This window comes from Centruroides sculpturatus, unplaced genomic scaffold (assembly GCF_000671375.1).
Source record: "Centruroides sculpturatus isolate CEXI.00-Female unplaced genomic scaffold, Cexi_2.0 scaffold47, whole genome shotgun sequence".
Taxonomy (NCBI): domain Eukaryota; kingdom Metazoa; phylum Arthropoda; class Arachnida; order Scorpiones; family Buthidae; genus Centruroides; species Centruroides sculpturatus.
This window is the reverse complement of record NW_019384385.1, coordinates 463,050-481,381: the sequence shown is the minus strand read 5'-3', so window position 1 is coordinate 481,381 and position 18,332 is coordinate 463,050. Positions and strand designations below refer to the sequence as shown.

The following is an 18,332-nucleotide window of genomic DNA, read 5'->3' as shown; positions in this document are numbered from 1 at the left end:
TACTAGCTTACCCGTCGCGCATTGCTGCGATCTCAGAAGAGATGAAATTCAAGCAAACTCGTTATAATAAAATTAAATTTTCATTTTATCATTTTTATTGAAATATATTATTATTATTCGTTTTCATCGGGAAAACATTTCAAAGTGTCGTTTCAATTCTATTTATTTATTGGAGTGCTCGTGGATACACGATATTTTTTGTTTTTTCGTCTGGTGCGTACACGAATAATTCGGAAGGTTTTCCGACGCGTGAGCTGGCCACATACAGTTGTCCATGCGAGAAGCACGGATTCTCCAAATTTAGCCCACACACTTGCAGCGATTGTCAAAAGCGCGATATTCCCCATTTATATATATATTTTTAAATCCTTTATAATTTTAATTATTTAATTGCTCCTTCCTCTCTTCCTTGGCATGTTGGGAAATTTCTGATAGTTAGATAATAAACCGTTTTATTGTAATTTGTCTTTTTAAATTATTTCGAGTCGATATTAAAATTTGAAAAAGGGCGATACCTAGATCGGTAAAATAGGCGAATTTCTTCCTACAACTTCGGTCGTTGTTCGGGGTACAGTTAAGATTTTAACGAAGTTCGAGCGAAAACATAATTAGCAAAAAAAGTCGAAATAAAGTGATTAAACAAAAATGATTACAAATATCGTAAATAACAGTTCACAAATGCATATACAGAGACATATATATTTTTGAAGGGGGGAAATGGTCTTCACAATTTGAAATCGATCAAACACACTATGCGCGAATGCTCGTGTAAACGCGCGCCATCTATCGTAGGATAAATGTACTTCGCGGGAGTGTATTAAAAAACTTCCCGAAGTTTCATGGCAATCGTACTATGCCACAAACCTTCGCCGGAGTATATTAAACAACTTCCCAAAGTTTCATGGCAATCGGATAAACGGTGTGGTAATGCATGAAGGACATAGGACACACAGACAGACATACATTCATTTTTATATATATAGATATATTTTGAAAAATTATTTAAAATTTTTATTTTTAGTTTAAATATATTTATCTTCTAGAGATAAAAATTTATATTATTGAATTAATTATAGCAAGCAAATGTATTTTTGTTTTTAAGCTTTTAATATTTTGTTTTATTTAAATTTTTTTAGATCACGCTCTCGTAGTAGAGAAAGAAGACGATCTCGTAGTAAAGAAAGAAGGTATAGCTTAGATATGGGTCTTGTAAAATTTAAGAAAATTGTATTAAATTTTTTACTTTTCAGGATCAGAACTGAAAATTTTATAAACTTTACAACTTCATAAAAATAAGAAATACAATGAAAATTAATAACATTGATGTTTATAAACTTAAAACACTAATTTTTAGCTTGTGAAATTTTCAAAGATAGATGTTTTTCTGTCTTTCAGCTTATATTAATTTATAATGTCTTCTGCTGTTTACAGATTTATTATTTTACTTTACATAAGTTACTATATTTGAAAATCTGTAATATTTTTGATTTTTTCAAAACAAAGTTTTAAATAAAAGAAATTGAAAATAATAATAGTAAAAATAATTTATATGTGCTATATTCATAGTAAAATTTAAATTAATAACTTAACAATACATACTAAATAATTGTGAGGAACAAAGAAAGATACCTCTGTGGGGTCTGTTCGACATTGGCCAATGCCACTCGCCTTAGAGGTCGTCCATAAGGCGAAAGATTACGACCCTTGTTTTGCCTGTGATCTGTCAAAATGATGCAAGAAAGCTTTTTTATGTATGGGAGTAGTGGTTTGTTGGACGCAAAGATGACTCACACAGAGACCATAATTTAAAATTATATCATGTTTATTTAAACAAAGACATCATGCTTACAAATAAGATCAAAAGGGTGTACTATAACCAACTTGCAACCTCGGATGATCCTGGAAGTGTGCTCCAACCAGCGCATGTTCGTCCTGGTTTTTGGTGAAGTTCTCTGCTAAATCAGATGCAGGAGGTCAGGGAGGAAAGAAAGAATCGTTGAGAAGTTAGGTCCCTTATTTTTCCTGCGCTCGGAGCCTTTGGTCTTCAGAGTCCATCCTTCCTCGGAGTCTTTGGGTTTCTCCTTTGTCTGTTGTTAGAGTAGCCACAATCCATACACAAGGATTGACACTCTCGATCACCACCTCCCTGTGTTCTTGGGACCTTGGGCTTTTATAACCTTTTTTTTTTTTTTTTCTGAAATTCAGAGGTTTTGGTTGGTCCAAATGATGGTCCCCTGTAATTCTATTGGTCCCTGGTCTGTTTCCAGGGATGTAATTTGGGCTGCGGGGTCACCGAACATCCCCGTCTGGGCCATTCCCCTCCAGAGTCAGATCAAGCCCTTCCCCGGATGACAGACCCATAAATTTTACCTGATGTGTATTTTTCTGTCCCAGAGAAGATGCAGCTGTCCTAGCCGCCACCCCTCCACATGAGTGTCAGCAGGTCCCGCTTTGAACACTCTGTAAGGTGACCGTCCAGAGTTACTCTGGCAGACGATCCTTCTCTCATTCTTACGATGTACGATCTAGGATCTGTCAATTAGGTCTGGAATGCAACAATTAAATCATCTCACCTCCTTCCTTGGTCACACCAGTCCTGTTTACAAAATAAGTCACTGATTTATTGGCTTTAGCTTGACAGCCCATTCCCGTCTGGGGGTATCTCAGCCTCACATAATTTATTATTCAACTATAATTTCTCAGAAACTAGAAATAATGTTGGTTATATATATACAGTAATACCTTGACTTACGCTACCCCAACTTACGCGAACCCGGAGTTACGCGATTTTCAAATCTCGTTGATTCCTCTTTTGTTTGAGCGCCACGCAACTCTCGATTACTCACTCCCTTCACACTATTGTTCGGCTTACATGTTCGGACGTCTCGCGCGGAATCGACACATAGCTACAAATTATTTTGTGTTATTTATTTCTGTGTTTGTGATATCTACGGAGACTCAAGAGACTTTATGTGGTGATTTCTTGTAGCCGTGAACAAATCAAAAGACGAGATAAGATTAACGAGAACATTTATTAACTTACATACATCCGACTTGGATTTTACACAAATTGCGAAATTATACCCCGACTTACGCAGTTATCGCTCGGTCCCACCTATCGCGTAAGTTCAGGGTATCACTGTATTTAAAATTGTGATATAAAAATTACAGCATAAAACTCTATTGAAAATTAAAATTCAAAAAATTATTTACAATTGCACATATGTTTTTTGACAAGAAATAATTCAAGAACAATTGTTTTAAATTTTGTATTTTATTAATACCATATTTCTTAGAATGTGAGACTCATGTTTTTATCTTTCTACTTATCCAAAGTAATCTCTACTTTGGATAAGTAGAAAGATAAAAATACGAGTCTCACATTCTAAGAAATATGAGATGCTCCTTACAATTGATGGCACTTTAGTTCACAGTCCAAAACAACAATTAATACAGTTACTGTGTGATACAGTAGACCATGTAGTGTGTTATATATTAGAAATAAACATTTTTAGTTATGTTGCTTAACAATGGAAAGTCAATGGAAACAATGTGTATACAAATGTGTACACATATACAGTACAAACATGCATAAAACAAGACAGGAGTTTTTAGAAACTTTAGCTGAAGCTATATAATTATTACTAAATTAATAATAATGTAAAGATACTTGTTTATATTGTATTTAAAATTCTTATACTATTCATATTTTCATCTGTTGAGTAGATCTCGATCACGAAGTAGGGAACGTCGAAGAAGTCGTGATAGAAACAAAAAAGAAAAGGATAGAAGCAAAGATAAGGGAAGAAAGAAAACAAGTAAAGATAAATATCGAGATAAAGAAAAAACTAAATCAAGGTAATATTTTAAACTGTTTTTAATATCACTATATTTAATTTTTTTTAATTTCTATAAAAACTGAAGAATATTTCTAAATATCATAGTTTATTTTTAAAAGTAATTCCTTGAAACCAGAAGATGATAATGAAGAAAAAGATAAAAAAACAGAAGTTAAAAAGGAACCTTTGTCATTAGAAGAATTAATGGCTAAGAAAAAAGCAGAAGAAGAAGCAAGAAGTAAGGTAATATATACTAATGAAACAAATTCAGTTTTAACAACAAAGATTCATCAAATTTAATAAAGATTAAATTTGAGTAGCTAAATCTTAAATTAAGTTGATTCTAACATTTCTGTAAGAGAGATAAACAGGTATGTCTGGAAATAAATAAATACAGTGGTACTTCAAACGCTTTAAAACACAGTTGTCCAACCTTTTTTTCTAATGGACCAAATTAGAAATACATGTATTCAGCAGACCACAAAGGTACTTTATATAAATATATGCTTTTAAAAAGTTTAAAATGTGAATATCAAATTTTAATAACAAATATATATATATAGTTACAAAAAAATACTGTATTGTTGACAATAAAAAAGAAATTATACTCACAAAAAATAAAAATATATTCAATTCGATTTTTGACATTGCCTTCCTTTTATAATATTGTCAATAAATGCTTTTATGGTACTAGTCTTAATTCTAAGAATGTTAACATGGGAATCACTCAACATATTTCTTTCAGAAGTTTTTATGTTTTTCATGCACAAAAAGAATTGTTAACAACAGTATGTACTACCCACATGCATAACAGTTTTTTAGATAAAACAGTTTTCTAGCACCAATTATGCCGTTATGACATCAAAGTGTATCCATTGAAATGAGAATAATTTTTATGACATACTTTTGTGAAGTTGCTGATTCACAGTAAAATGTCAGAATGACAGAGTAATTTCATTTTGTGAGTGGGTGCAATTGGTACAAAGACAAACTCCACAGTTTCACAACAGTGGTCCTGATTTAATTTTTGCAACTTAAAAATAAGTTTGCAGCTATAATAGTCTTCAATCTGCAGGCAAAATCAAGTCTTCCAGTTTGTTTCTTTTATACACAGTGTGAGTGTCCTATGAGAAAGATTCTTCGGTGTTCCTTTTGGAAGTCAACTGCTCCAGGGCATTGTTGTGAGGAAGTTTGTAGAGAAGATGATAATTAATCTGATTTGGTGTTGGGATGCAGAGGAGATTTCAACCAAGAATGGTGCCTCACAACAGGAAGTCTTGGGAAGAAGCTCTGTGTGTCCTTGAAACACGGATTTTTATAGGTTTTTCGGGTCCTAGATCAACCACTTTGATTGGTTTTTTTGCCTCATCTCCACTCTCTAATTGGTTGTCCTTTGTTACTAAGTTTAAAGAGATCAGAACTCAGATTGTGGGATGAGTTAATATCAACTGTCAATTCAATCCTGGTTGGAGATAGTTGATCTTAGGACTTACATTGTCTATTCTTCTATTGCTTAAATATGAGATCTACTTTTTTTTTCTTTTCTTATCAAATCAAACATTTTCCTTTTTGGTCATAAAATTTCTACATTTTAATATTAACCTTTTTATATAATTATTTTATGAATTTCTTTTACATTTTTGGTATGGTTCTGGGACATTTCTAGAACCTTGCACTTTACCAAAATAAATGAAAATGTACCTAAAAAATTTAGGATGATGCTTTGAAGTTTGAACTGCACATGCAGTGAAAAAATGTACTCAAAGCATAAATTGTTGTGTACCAAAGATGACTCACTTTCACTTATACTTTCAATTTTTTTTTTGCTTTATTATTACTATGTTTGGTTATATATACTGTATTTTTGCAGAATGACTAGCATTCTGGTCTATCTGGGGAAGACCATGAAATCAGTTATTTCTGTATGGTAAAAATTGGCATCCCAGGGGAATGCTGGCATGCTTGTTTAAGTGAAGTTATACATCCTTCTTTAGAGGATTAGATACATCTAAAAAAATGAATGAATTAAGTCACATAAAAATAAACAAGTTTTTCTTCTAAAACTGTGAAATTGTCAGCATTATATCAAAAACTACAATTATATTTTTAATTTCTTCACTTTGTCTTTTTCCTAACGACATAAAAAATACTTGTGGACTTTCAAAAGTTCTTTTTTGTGTGTATTTTATTGTTATTTGAATCAAAAATGCAATATTAACTCCTCTTTAGGCGCATAGAGTTTTAAAAGTCACTTGACGCATTGTATCCACTGGATACATAATGCAACTTAATGCAATTTTTATATTTTTACAGATATATATGCTTGAACATCATTATATCTTTGATTTCTACACTTTCTTTACTTTCTAACAGTATAAAATACTTGAGGGTTTAAAAAATGAGATTTTTATTTATATTTTTTTAATTTGATCTGTAAATGCAAAAAACTAAACTTATCAAATTTCAACTCCTTATAAATCATTTCAGCTTTTACTTATTGACAGCAGATTTGCTAAATTTCACAGGAATGTATTATCTTTCAACTTTGGGGTAGTAAAGGTTTGTTTATTTTCTCCAGCGAAAGTAATAGTCTCTGCCATCCCCTCACTATGAAAGACAACAAACTACTAATTATTTTATTACTTTGTTTTCAAAAACTCCCTTTTATGTCAGTAGTGTCAAACAACTAACAGATTGTTTTCTTGCACTTAGGAGAATGTTTTCTTTTATATTTTAGAACTAGTATTGCCAGTAATGAATTCTATAATTTTATTTTTAATAATTTAAAAAATATTGATAAAATTACCAAATAAATGTTTGGGTCACAATTACTAAATGGTATTGCTGTGTAATGAACATAAATTCTAATTGTTGCAAAACTGAAAGTATTAAATTTTTTATTGTGCTCTGATTGCAAGAAAGCAGGGCAATAACACCAAAGCAAGAAAATCTTGTTGTTGAAAATACCAGGAGAAAAAGATAGAAAGAATGTGTAGCATTGTGATAAACTTTAAATATACTACATTGTTATTTTATTGAATTGTGATTGTTATGTGCAACAACTAAGAATACAGCATTCTCATGTTGTGAGAGAATTTACTGGAGATGGTAGTAAGGTATTGTTTTTTGTAAAATTTCTTTGAAAAAGAATTCATAAACTTGAAAACCACTGTAGAAATCACTTCAGAACATTTCAATTGAGGAATATTACATAGTCCATAGTTCAACTGTCAATTTATTTTTGTGAAATTCAATTAAAAAAAGCCATGTATATGCTGGATACATATGCAACAGAATGCCAGTTAAAGTGAAATTACTGAAACTACAGATTTTGTTTGATGACAAGTTTCTTGAACACATGTAGAAATAGCCAGATGACCAAGATGTTAAGGTGTCAATGTACTGTTCCAAGGACTGGGAATTGATTCTGGATGGGTTGATAAAACCTAAGAATTTTTCAGAGAGTTGCCTGCCCCAGAAATGTTGATCCCTTCCGGTTCCTTATTATCCAGTTGTCCTATTGTGGGTCTGATGAACCCACAGTGGAATTGATAAAAAGGACTGTCTTTCTGTCCTGTGGACACTTAGTGTCCACAGGACAGAAAGAGTCAAACAATAAAAAAAATATATAAAAAAAACACATGTGGGTGACAAAATTCATTAGTTGCTATGAATTAAATTGAAAAACTGAAAACTTCAGAATTTTCTTTATTGAAAACATTAATCTGCTGTTGAAAATGTTATATTTATTCTTTAATTTTAATAAATAAAATAATAAATTAGAATTTTTTAGTATTAAAACTAATAATTTATTATTTTTAAATTAAATAATTTTAGACAATAGTATTTTTTATTTAAAAATGAAAAATATTTAATGTGTAAATTTTTTAAGTTAAATATTTTTCTTTGAAATATTATGTAAGTAATAAATAAATAAATTGAATGAAATCTAAAAACAGTAGTGTTTTTTTATAATTTTGATTAGAAAATTAATTCATTTTCTTACATATAATTAAAACTCTTATTTATTTATTTATTTTTAGCCCGTCTTTCTTACTAAAGAGCAAAGAATTGCAGAAGCATTGCAAAGACGACAGCAAGAGGTTGATGAACAGAAAAAACGAACAGAGGAAGAACGAAAAATGCGCATGATGTTTTTTGATGAAGCCAAGAAAACAGTAGGTATGTAAATAAAATAACTACATTATTAATTATTTATTTCATTAATAATAAATATTTATAATTAAGATCAAATATCTCCAAGTCAATAGTAGTTTTTAAAAACAAGAAATATTTTAATTTCTTAAAAATATTATCAAAGAACAATAAAATGTTTACATTCTGATAAAAAGTTCCATATTTGATAAAGCACACATCTCTCAACAGACCTTTCATTGTAAGCTATTGCTGGAGTAAAAGTTTTATCCTCACTGTAGTCAACTTCTGTTGGCTTCAATAGTAGAAACATAATGCAAGTTCCTGTGGGTCAAAAGTCACAGGTGGTGTCAGATCTGACCCGAGGGTGTGCTGCCATCCTGTCACAATTCTTTACACACAAAACAAAGTGTTAATTTGCAAATGAAAACGAACAGTGACGTGTGGATGAAAGTCATACGAAACAATGAAAAAAAAACCAACCACAGTACCCTCATTTAACCTGTGCACACACACACACACACACACACACAGGTTAAATGAACCATTCCAAATACTGATCACAGTATTATACAGAGTGTTTCCAATCTTTTGAGTGATATTTTGTCAGTTGATAGAAAACATAGAATACAAAAAGTTTTCCATGTAGACTTATTTTGGTTTAGCCTTAGTTTCATGTTATGCACAAAAAACTCAGTTTGCAAATACTTTTTCAATATCTCTGGGTCTAGTCAACTAATTTCAATATTTTTTTTTCTTGAATGAAGGTGTATTTTTCCTTTAAAAATATTTTTTACAACCTTGTAAACATGGTTTTTGATTAGTGAGGTTTTGTACAGGTCTTAGGAAGATCTAAAACTAAAAAGTTAACATTAATCATTAATTTGCTTAATTAATGAAACTTAACTGCATTTTAAACTTTTATGATTATTAACCTGGTTTCAGGTGAAAGTTTCAAACTGGTAATACATAATGCTTTATTAGTGCAATCAATTACATATCTCAAAAGACACAAAGTAAATTTGTATTTCAAGATTAGTTTGATAACCATGACAATGTTTTTCTTGCACCACCATGAAAATATTAACACAAAAATGTTCTCAACTTTTTCCTTTTTAATAATTAAAACAACTATGTTTTCAAGATTATAAAAAAACAACAAACCAACCACTGCGATAAATCATTGGGCTATAATTTAGAATAAATAATTATAAATAATAAATGAATTTGGCACTAGAGGGAGGGGTTAGGCATCATTTAAATAAACAACCCTGATGCAAAGCAACAACACACCAACCACTTCCATAAATCATCAGGCTATAATTTGGAATAAATAATTATAAATAATAAATGAATTTGGCACTAGAGTGCCTTGTGTGAATGCTCCTCAGTCGGCACTGTAATGGCCGATGATGGCTGTAGCTTAATGTTAAATATACTGGAAGAGGAAATCGGACCAAAGGTCCGGGTAGCATAANAGAGGGAGGGGTTAGGCATCATTTTGTATTAAAATTAATAATTATAATATTTAATTATAGTCCAATGATTTATGGCAGTGGTTGGTGTGTTGTTGCATTGCATTGGGTTAACAGGGTTGTTTATTTGTATATCTATGCCTTGCCAGGTATGCGATGGCCAACTGAGTTCCTTTTGTGGATGTTTACTGGATGAGGGTGCTGAATGCTCCCCCAGTCGGCACCATAATGGATGACGATGGCTATAGCTTAACGTTAAATATACTGGAAGAGGAGATTGGACCAAAGGTCTGTGTAGTGTAACTGGTAATGCATTCGCATGGTAAGCAAAAGTTGTGGGTTTGTGTCTCGCTTTGCATCAATTTTTTTTTTCTTCCAGTTTAATTGAAATTATTTAATTAAATATTGTAATTATTAATTTTAATACAAGAGTTTACCTAACACCTCCCTCTAGTGCCAAATTCATTTATTATATATAATTATTTATTCCAAGTTATTGCCCAATGATTTACAGCAGTGGTTGGTGTGTTGTTGGATTGCATCAGGTTAGCAAGGTTGTTTATTTGTTATAAAAAAAAAGTCTATTCAAAAGCAAAAATTTCTTTTGAATAGATTTAGTTCCTGAAAAGGAGTATTTTACTCCTTCATTCAAGAAACAAAAAAACAAATTTTCAAAATTGGTTGACTATAACCAGAGATATTCAAAAAATATTTTACAAAATTCACAATTATTGTACATAACTCAAAACCAAGGCAAAATTGAAAGAAGTGTTTGGGTGAAAACTTTTTGTATTCAACATTTTCTATCAGCTGGCAAAATATTGCTGAAAAGATTGGAGACACCCTATATAACCAAACACATGAAAAATATAATAAAAAGCCATTGAAAATATATGAGTGTAATGCTAGAGATGCTTTCACAGCAGGAGTGAGAGACAACTTGGATGATGTTTATACATTTTTTCACTGCATGCACAGTTCAAACAAAGAAGCATAATTTAAACTCTAGAATGAAGTTATTAGTTATTCAAAGTATGAGATATCATTGTATAAATATCAGTGGAGTAAATGTGTGTAATTTTTAATAAATGATTTAGTTGTGCCTGTGTGGATGTGTAGAGATTTAATTTATCTATGTAAGAGATGAGATTATCATCATCACATGAAATAAACGAAAAGAATTAAATATAATGGTATAGTGTTAAATACAGACTTGCAACTAACCATGTATGACTTTCAACAAACACGTTGCTCTGTGTATTGATGCTGCTTATGGATAAAGATGTAAAGGGTTTTTTTAAATAAAGATAATCATATATAATCATAAGTGTCTATTTTTTAACTTTGAATAAAATTTTTAGGATTTATATAGATTATTTAGATGCTGAAAATATCTGAAATATTTTAAAATACTTTAAAGCTTTAAAATTGTTTTATATTTTAATATTTTTTAATTAAATTGTAACTACATTTTGAAATTTAAGATAATGTTTTGAAATGCTGTATTTGTTTAATTATTAGCACTCTCCAAAATTGAAGTACACCTAATTAAGATGTACACTAAATAGATAGCTGATAAAACAAAAGTACATGCATGACTGAAAGTATTGATAGTATGCAAAAAAAAAGCAAACTTAAACTTACACCTTTAAAATTAATTTGTCAATGAATATAATTCTTGACACTCATTATTAACAGAACTTATTATAAACTTTAAAGGACTTTTGAATAAGTATTGTAGATGGTTGCAAAGATAAAGAAATTTCAGCTTTTAGTCCTAGGTAAGACTCTGATAGACAACTGAAATTATTATAACAGAATACATTGATAGAAGAGAGCTAATTATAAATAATGTACAAGAAACAGAAAACTCAAAAAAATGAAAACAGCATTGAATTTTATAACTAAAATTATACATAGTATTAAAAAATAATTTTAAAAAATTTATTGCAAGTTTTAATTCAAATAGATAAAGATACTTCTGAAATAATAGTTCCTTTTTCTCATATCTTAAAAAAAAATTGATATTGTAGATGTATTGAAATATTTTCCAAGAAAAATTGTATGCTACCAGAGATGGTATAAGTATTTATAAATGCAAAAAATCTGTTTTGAAAATTATTTATTTTACCTGTGATAGCAATAATAAAAATCTTATAGCTATTTGATTTAATTTACTAGGCTGAAACATTGAATTTGTCAAATAATGAATTCAATATTTTATGCTTTGCAAAGTATTAATTTATTATTTCATTATGATAATACTGTTTAATAATTATTATATAATTTTTAAATTATCAATTTAGAAGACAGAGATAGAAGAGATAGACCACCACCAAGAGACACTGTTGCATTAATTAGCATTAATGAAGATGATGATGGTAGAGAAAAAATCAGAGAAAATAAAGATAAAGAGAAAGAATTAGAAGCAATCAAGGTTTGTCTATTACACTGCTTAATTGTAAATTTCTATATTTTATTATTGCATGAAGTTAATTTAAGTTAAATTATCAGAAAATTTTATTATTCAATACTTTATAACTTTATAAAATTATTCAAGTTCTTAATTTTTATGAACAATATTAAATAAAAAGTAAATTGCATTTTAATTTTGATACATTTAACTAAACATATTGAATATAAAGAAAATGTAAATATAATCCTAATTTTTTTTATAATTTTAAATTTTAGGAAAGATATTTAGGCTTAATTAAAAAGAAAAGAAGAGTGAGACGTTTGAATGATAGAAAATTTGTATTTGATTGGGATGCATCAGAAGATACTTCAGTTGATTATAATCCAATTTATAAAGAGAGACACACTGTTCAATTTTTTGGAAGAGGACATGTTGCAGGAATAGATTTAAAAGTAAATTAATTTCAATATTTTTATTATCTTATTTTTACTATATAATTACATACATGATTATTCATAAGGAATGAAATCCATATTATAAATTAGGAATTGATAAGTGAAAAATAAAAATATTGAGTTGACTACTTACTACCTCGTTTCATTTTGAACAGAGATCTCACATTAGATAATAATAGAAATGCCCTCTATAGTTGATTGATTCCTTTTTCTGGCAATTTATTACAGATTGAGTATACCTTAACACTAATGCACTAAGAAAAACAGAATGAAATCAGTAAAATTGTCAATGAGATTCTAAATTGCACTTCTGAAAACATGCAGTACCAAAGCCATTCTTCTCCATACAGGTTTATCTGGAGAAGAATGGTTTTAGTACTGGAGATTTGTAATTTCATGATTGATAAATAAAAAGAAACTAAACAAAATTGAAAGTCATGGTATTATTTTAACACCATTGATATGAATTCCAGGTTGAATTTCTCTCAAATTTAACATTTGAACTCTAGAATGTTTGAAGTTTGATTCTATTCTTTAAATTGTGTACAGTAGAGGAATAAAGAATTTTTAAAATGTGTTAGATTGATCACTTAGTGTGATAAATCCTTACATAAGATAACCTTTGTAGTTATATAAATCAAATACTATAATATTTTAGTCTACCATTGTCATGTTTATCGCAATACTTGGATGGTACGAAATGGACAATTTCATTGATCAAGTAGACAGCAATTGAATGTGTTATTAAGCTAAGTTATTTAAAATATACTTTTTTCTAATGTTAGCTCTAAAAACTGTTTCATTCACAGTCAAATATCAAATGGCAATTTTGTGTTTGGCAGTAATCTTGTATTATGTAATTTTCCTATTTAAATGCCCTGATACTGCTGTCTGATAGGAAGAAAGGATATGTTGTGGAAGAAAGTTTAAGTTAATTCAACCAAAAGTAGTAGTAGACCTCCTCCTGGAAGAGAGGATGGTCAACAACTACTAATTAATATTTGAAAAGTGATCTGTGTTGGATAGCTTGTGATGGTCCTGCATGTGATTGAAATTGCTATTTTTGGGCTACAATTTGTAAAAATTTTAGACTTATAAATTCCCACTCACTTTCTTTAATCTCAAGAATGGAATTAGAAAGATGAAAGTTAAGACCAGATATAGAAAGCTTGGAAGCAGGAGACCCCAATTAACTATATATGTATTTCCAATGCAAACAGGAAGTGGTGTTATTTCAATTCAGAAATTTTCTCCTGAAAAGTGTTAGATAGATGACTGGCACAACTCTGTTGTTCAAGGAAAGTATGATGTACAGGGAAAAGACAATACAGTACTAATTTGAGATGGAGAGTATATATTTTAAATTAAATAAATTAAAAATATGATTAAAAATTGCAACCCAGCATTGTGACAATTGCTCATTTAAAATAAAATGTAACATATGATGCCACCAAAATTTTAAATGTTGCTAGGAAATGCAACTAATTCGTTGCTGAATTTTTTTTTAATTTTCTTCATTTAATTATTGATAGCCAACTTACATATAATCAAATCTGTAAAAATTGAAGTTTGATTGTACTTGCTTTTTAATATAATTGATTTAAGAATTCAGTTCATTTTATTAATTATTTTAGTCTTCCAAGAAACATAATTTATTTTAAAACTAAATAAACTTCATTAAAATAAATAAATAAATAATTTAAAAACTTTTTCATTAAAAATTAAGTTTATTTATTACTTAACCAGCTATTATAACAGAGAGAAAGTATGGAAATCAGGCAAAAAATGACTTTACAATTTTGTGCTCAGGATACCTTGAAATGCAAAAATGTTCGGGTGTAATTTCTGTATGTATGGCTGTTTGTGTATGGGGGATCACAATTTTGTTTAACCTTTTTGAAGCTTAATAACATGTGCATTTTGTTGAAAATTTCTGAAATTTTGCAGGGAGGTTTGTTTACTAGGGATTGATGCTATTAAATTTTGGTGGTTAAAGATCGAGGTGGTGGGGAGATTATGTGGGTCATGTGTACCTCCAGTAAGATCGGACTTAGTGACAATTTTATTCATTATTAGCATTTACCATTTTTTTATAAAACCCATCCCTACCCTCATATTTAAGCTTTTTGCCATTTTATAATAGTTAGAAATATGAAAAGTTTTAATAAAATATGAACAAAGATGGTGCCACCAAAATTTTAAATGTTGCTGGTTTACTTTTAAAATAAACTTAATTTTTGTTTTGTTTTTTTTAATCAGTTCTAATGGTTACTTTAAATTATATCTAGAATTATCAACTTTTTCTTTCAGTCACAAAAAAAAGAGCAATCAAAATTTTATGGAGAACTTTTGGAGAAAAGAAGAACTCTAGCTGAAAAAGAACAAGAAATGTGATTATTTCAATTTATATTATCAATTAATCAAATAATGAATATAAATTTATAAGAATATATTTTTCATTAATTTTTTAAAATTTTATGTAAATTTATCAGCAAAATAATCAGAAAGTGTTAGGATAAAGTATTTAAGCATAAGTTTTCCAAAAACTAATTTAGAGAAAATTTTTTTTATTTTTCTTTGAGTGAAATGCAGTATTTCTGAAATTTATTATTTTAATCTGCAAAATTGCAGATTGCGTTTAAAAAAATTAAAGAAAAAAGAAGATAAACAAAAATGGGATGATAGACATTGGACTCAGAAAACATTGGAAGAAATGACAGAAAGAGATTGGCGTATTTTTCGAGAAGATTTTAATATTGCTATTAAAGGAGGACGTATTCCTAATCCTATAAGGCATTGGAAAGAGTGTTTTCTACCTAAAGTAATACTTGATATTATTGAACAATTAGGTTATAAGGTAAATATGATATTTTTATAGATTTATTTTCAGATAACATGAATCATAGTGCATATTATTTATATGAAAAAAATATAGATATTGAGTTGAGATTATATAGTGATTGATTGATATTGAAAATCATTAATAAAAATGATTACAAATGATCAAAATTTTATAAACTCTTCCTTTCACTTCTTTATATGAAAGAATAGGAAAGACTTACTTTTTCATCCGAGGTTATAATATAATAAAAATAATTTATTGCTCCACACTGTACTATTATATATATATATATATGATTCACATATAATATAATTAAGCTATTCCAAAAATATACATTAACAGAATTATTCAGATTCTGAACTTACACAGATTTTTTCAATTTAAATTTGTTTTCATACCATACACTGTTTTGCTCAGAGAGCAAAATATAGTGTTTTCTATTTACCAGGTGCTTTCTTAGCTTTGCTCCATCTNTGTATGGTGAGGGAGCCATTGATGATTCCACGTGCCGTAAGTGGTTTAGAAAGTTTCGTGAAAGCAATTTTAACCTTAGCGATGCACCACGTTCTGGACGACCAGCCGAGGCTGATGACGACAAAATATTGGCACTAATTGAAAGTGATCGACACAAAACAACTCGAGAGATTGGCGAAATTCTTGGAATCAATCAGTCAACAGTGTCAAGGCGATTACATCAACTTGGAATGGTTAGCAAGGCCGATGTATGGGTGCCGCATGAGTTAACAGAAAAAAATATGATAGACCGAATTTCTGCTTGCGATTCTCTATTGAAGCGCAATGAAATCGATCCATTTTTAAAGCGATCATTACAGGTGATGAAAAATGGATTGTGTACAATAATGTTAAGCGTAAAAGATCATGGTGTAAGCACGGAGATGCCCCTTCAACCAGTGCAAAAGCCAGTTTACACCCAAAGAAGGTAATGCTATGCATTTGGTGGGACTGGAAGGTAATCATTTATTATGAGCTGTTACCTGAAAATCAGACTATTAATTCAGAGAAATACTGTTCACAACTAAGTGAATTAAAGCGAGCAATTGACCAGAAGCAACCTGAATTAGCCAACAGAAAGGGCATTGTGTTCCATCANTTTTTAAAATTTTATGTAAATTTATCAGCAAAATAATCAGAAAGTGTTAGGATAAAGTATTTAAGCATAAGTTTTCCAAAAACTAATTTAGAGAAAATTTTTTTTATTTTTCTTTGAGTGAAATGCAGTATTTCTGAAATTTATTATTTTAATCTGCAAAATTGCAGATTGCGTTTAAAAAAATTAAAGAAAAAAGAAGATAAACAAAAATGGGATGATAGACATTGGACTCAGAAAACATTGGAAGAAATGACAGAAAGAGATTGGCGTATTTTTCGAGAAGATTTTAATATTGCTATTAAAGGAGGACGTATTCCTAATCCTATAAGGCATTGGAAAGAGTGTTTTCTACCTAAAGTAATACTTGATATTATTGAACAATTAGGTTATAAGGTAAATATGATATTTTTATAGATTTATTTTCAGATAACATGAATCATAGTGCATATTATTTATATGAAAAAAATATAGATATTGAGTTGAGATTATATAGTGATTGATTGATATTGAAAATCATTAATAAAAATGATTACAAATGATCAAAATTTTATAAACTCTTCCTTTCACTTCTTTATATGAAAGAATAGGAAAGACTTACTTTTTCATCCGAGGTTATAATATAATAAAAATAATTTATTGCTCCACACTGTACTATTATATATATATATATATGATTCACATATAATATAATTAAGCTATTCCAAAAATATACATTAACAGAATTATTCAGATTCTGAACTTACACAGATTTTTTCAATTTAAATTTGTTTTCATACCATACACTGTTTTGCTCAGAGAGCAAAATATAGTGTTTTCTATTTACCAGGTGCTTTCTTAGCTTTGCTCCATCTTTAGGATTTTATCATACAGTTAATTAAATAATAAAACCCTGAAGATGAAACACAGCCCTGAAAGTGCTTGGTATATAAAAAATGATATATAGTAGAAATCTGTTAAGAAGAATTACATTAGAAGTTTTCCCATGTAAGAAGTTTAATTACAAAGGTCCCAATAAGTAAGGAAAAATGAACACTTCTAGATGTTTCTGCATGGTATTTTAGATATCCTTCACTTCCTGTTTAGTGTCTTCTATTCTATTATGCTATTTTGCCATATTTAGCATATATGATTTCTAAACAAGTACCTACAGCACATTGAAAGTTATTATAGTCTAATTTGTAAATAATTTCAACCTTCTATATAGAGTTCTATATATTGTTAAAGAACCTATAGTCTTCTACAAGTTTTTTAACTGACCACCCACTGATGAACTTTAATCACTGTTTTGTGTAGTTTGACCCCAATTTTTAACATATGTTTACTGGAATACAGGCACTCTTCTACTTATAAACAGGTTAGATTTCCAAGGTTTTGTTGTAAGTCAAAAACTAATTTACAAAATACATTTGTAAACAGAATAATAATTTATTGTTAGTGTTTGATCCTTCAATATATTTAATAGAATACATTATGCTTGTTTACCTACTTGCTATTGTTTAGTAGCAGGTGTTTCAAACAGTTTTTTTTCACTTAACACACATAGTTTTATAATGTCGAGTTTAATTTCTATGGTAATAATCTTGCATTTATCTCCACAACTAGATTTACTATTTCATTTTTGAAGCACTAGTCATAAAAGTTATAAAAATTGCAAACAGTAGTAAAATATGCCATTACTCCAACAATTACCAATTTCAACCACATCACAATTGGCAATGGAACTTCAGTATTCATGTGAAAATGAAAATGATGATATTCAATAGAAATAAGTCCACAATAATTATTTATTAAAAATTTTTTATTTATTACTGGCCAAAGACTGACTTCAATACCACCTGTGAACTTCAAAATTCACACAAAATTTTAATTTTAGATATATGGTCAAATTGTTTGTAAGTAAGGGAGCTCCTGTACATTCAAAATTTTAGTAAATATGCATTTTTTTAACAGATCAATTAACACATTTATGTGAATATCGTTTTAAAATATTTTCAGTTATCTAAGATAGGTACATTTAAAAAATTGTACAGTAGAGCCTC

The 18,332-nt window shown here is 29.2% G+C and overlaps 1 protein-coding gene across 1 annotated transcript in view; it reads left to right on the top strand.

The window, feature by feature from the left end:
* Nucleotides 1-18,332, top strand: part of LOC111618022 (probable ATP-dependent RNA helicase DDX23) — a 48,224-nt gene that overhangs the window by 20,194 nt on the left and 9,698 nt on the right. Inside the window, exons 4-11 of the mRNA XM_023359441.1 lie at nucleotides 1,137-1,187; nucleotides 3,727-3,858; nucleotides 3,959-4,082; nucleotides 7,883-8,021; nucleotides 11,776-11,906; nucleotides 12,161-12,337; nucleotides 14,651-14,730; nucleotides 14,972-15,197. Coding sequence (XP_023215209.1) covers nucleotides 1,137-1,187; nucleotides 3,727-3,858; nucleotides 3,959-4,082; nucleotides 7,883-8,021; nucleotides 11,776-11,906; nucleotides 12,161-12,337; nucleotides 14,651-14,730; nucleotides 14,972-15,197 — 1,060 coding nt within the window. The remainder of the gene's footprint in view (nucleotides 1-1,136; nucleotides 1,188-3,726; nucleotides 3,859-3,958; nucleotides 4,083-7,882; nucleotides 8,022-11,775; nucleotides 11,907-12,160; nucleotides 12,338-14,650; nucleotides 14,731-14,971; nucleotides 15,198-18,332) is intronic.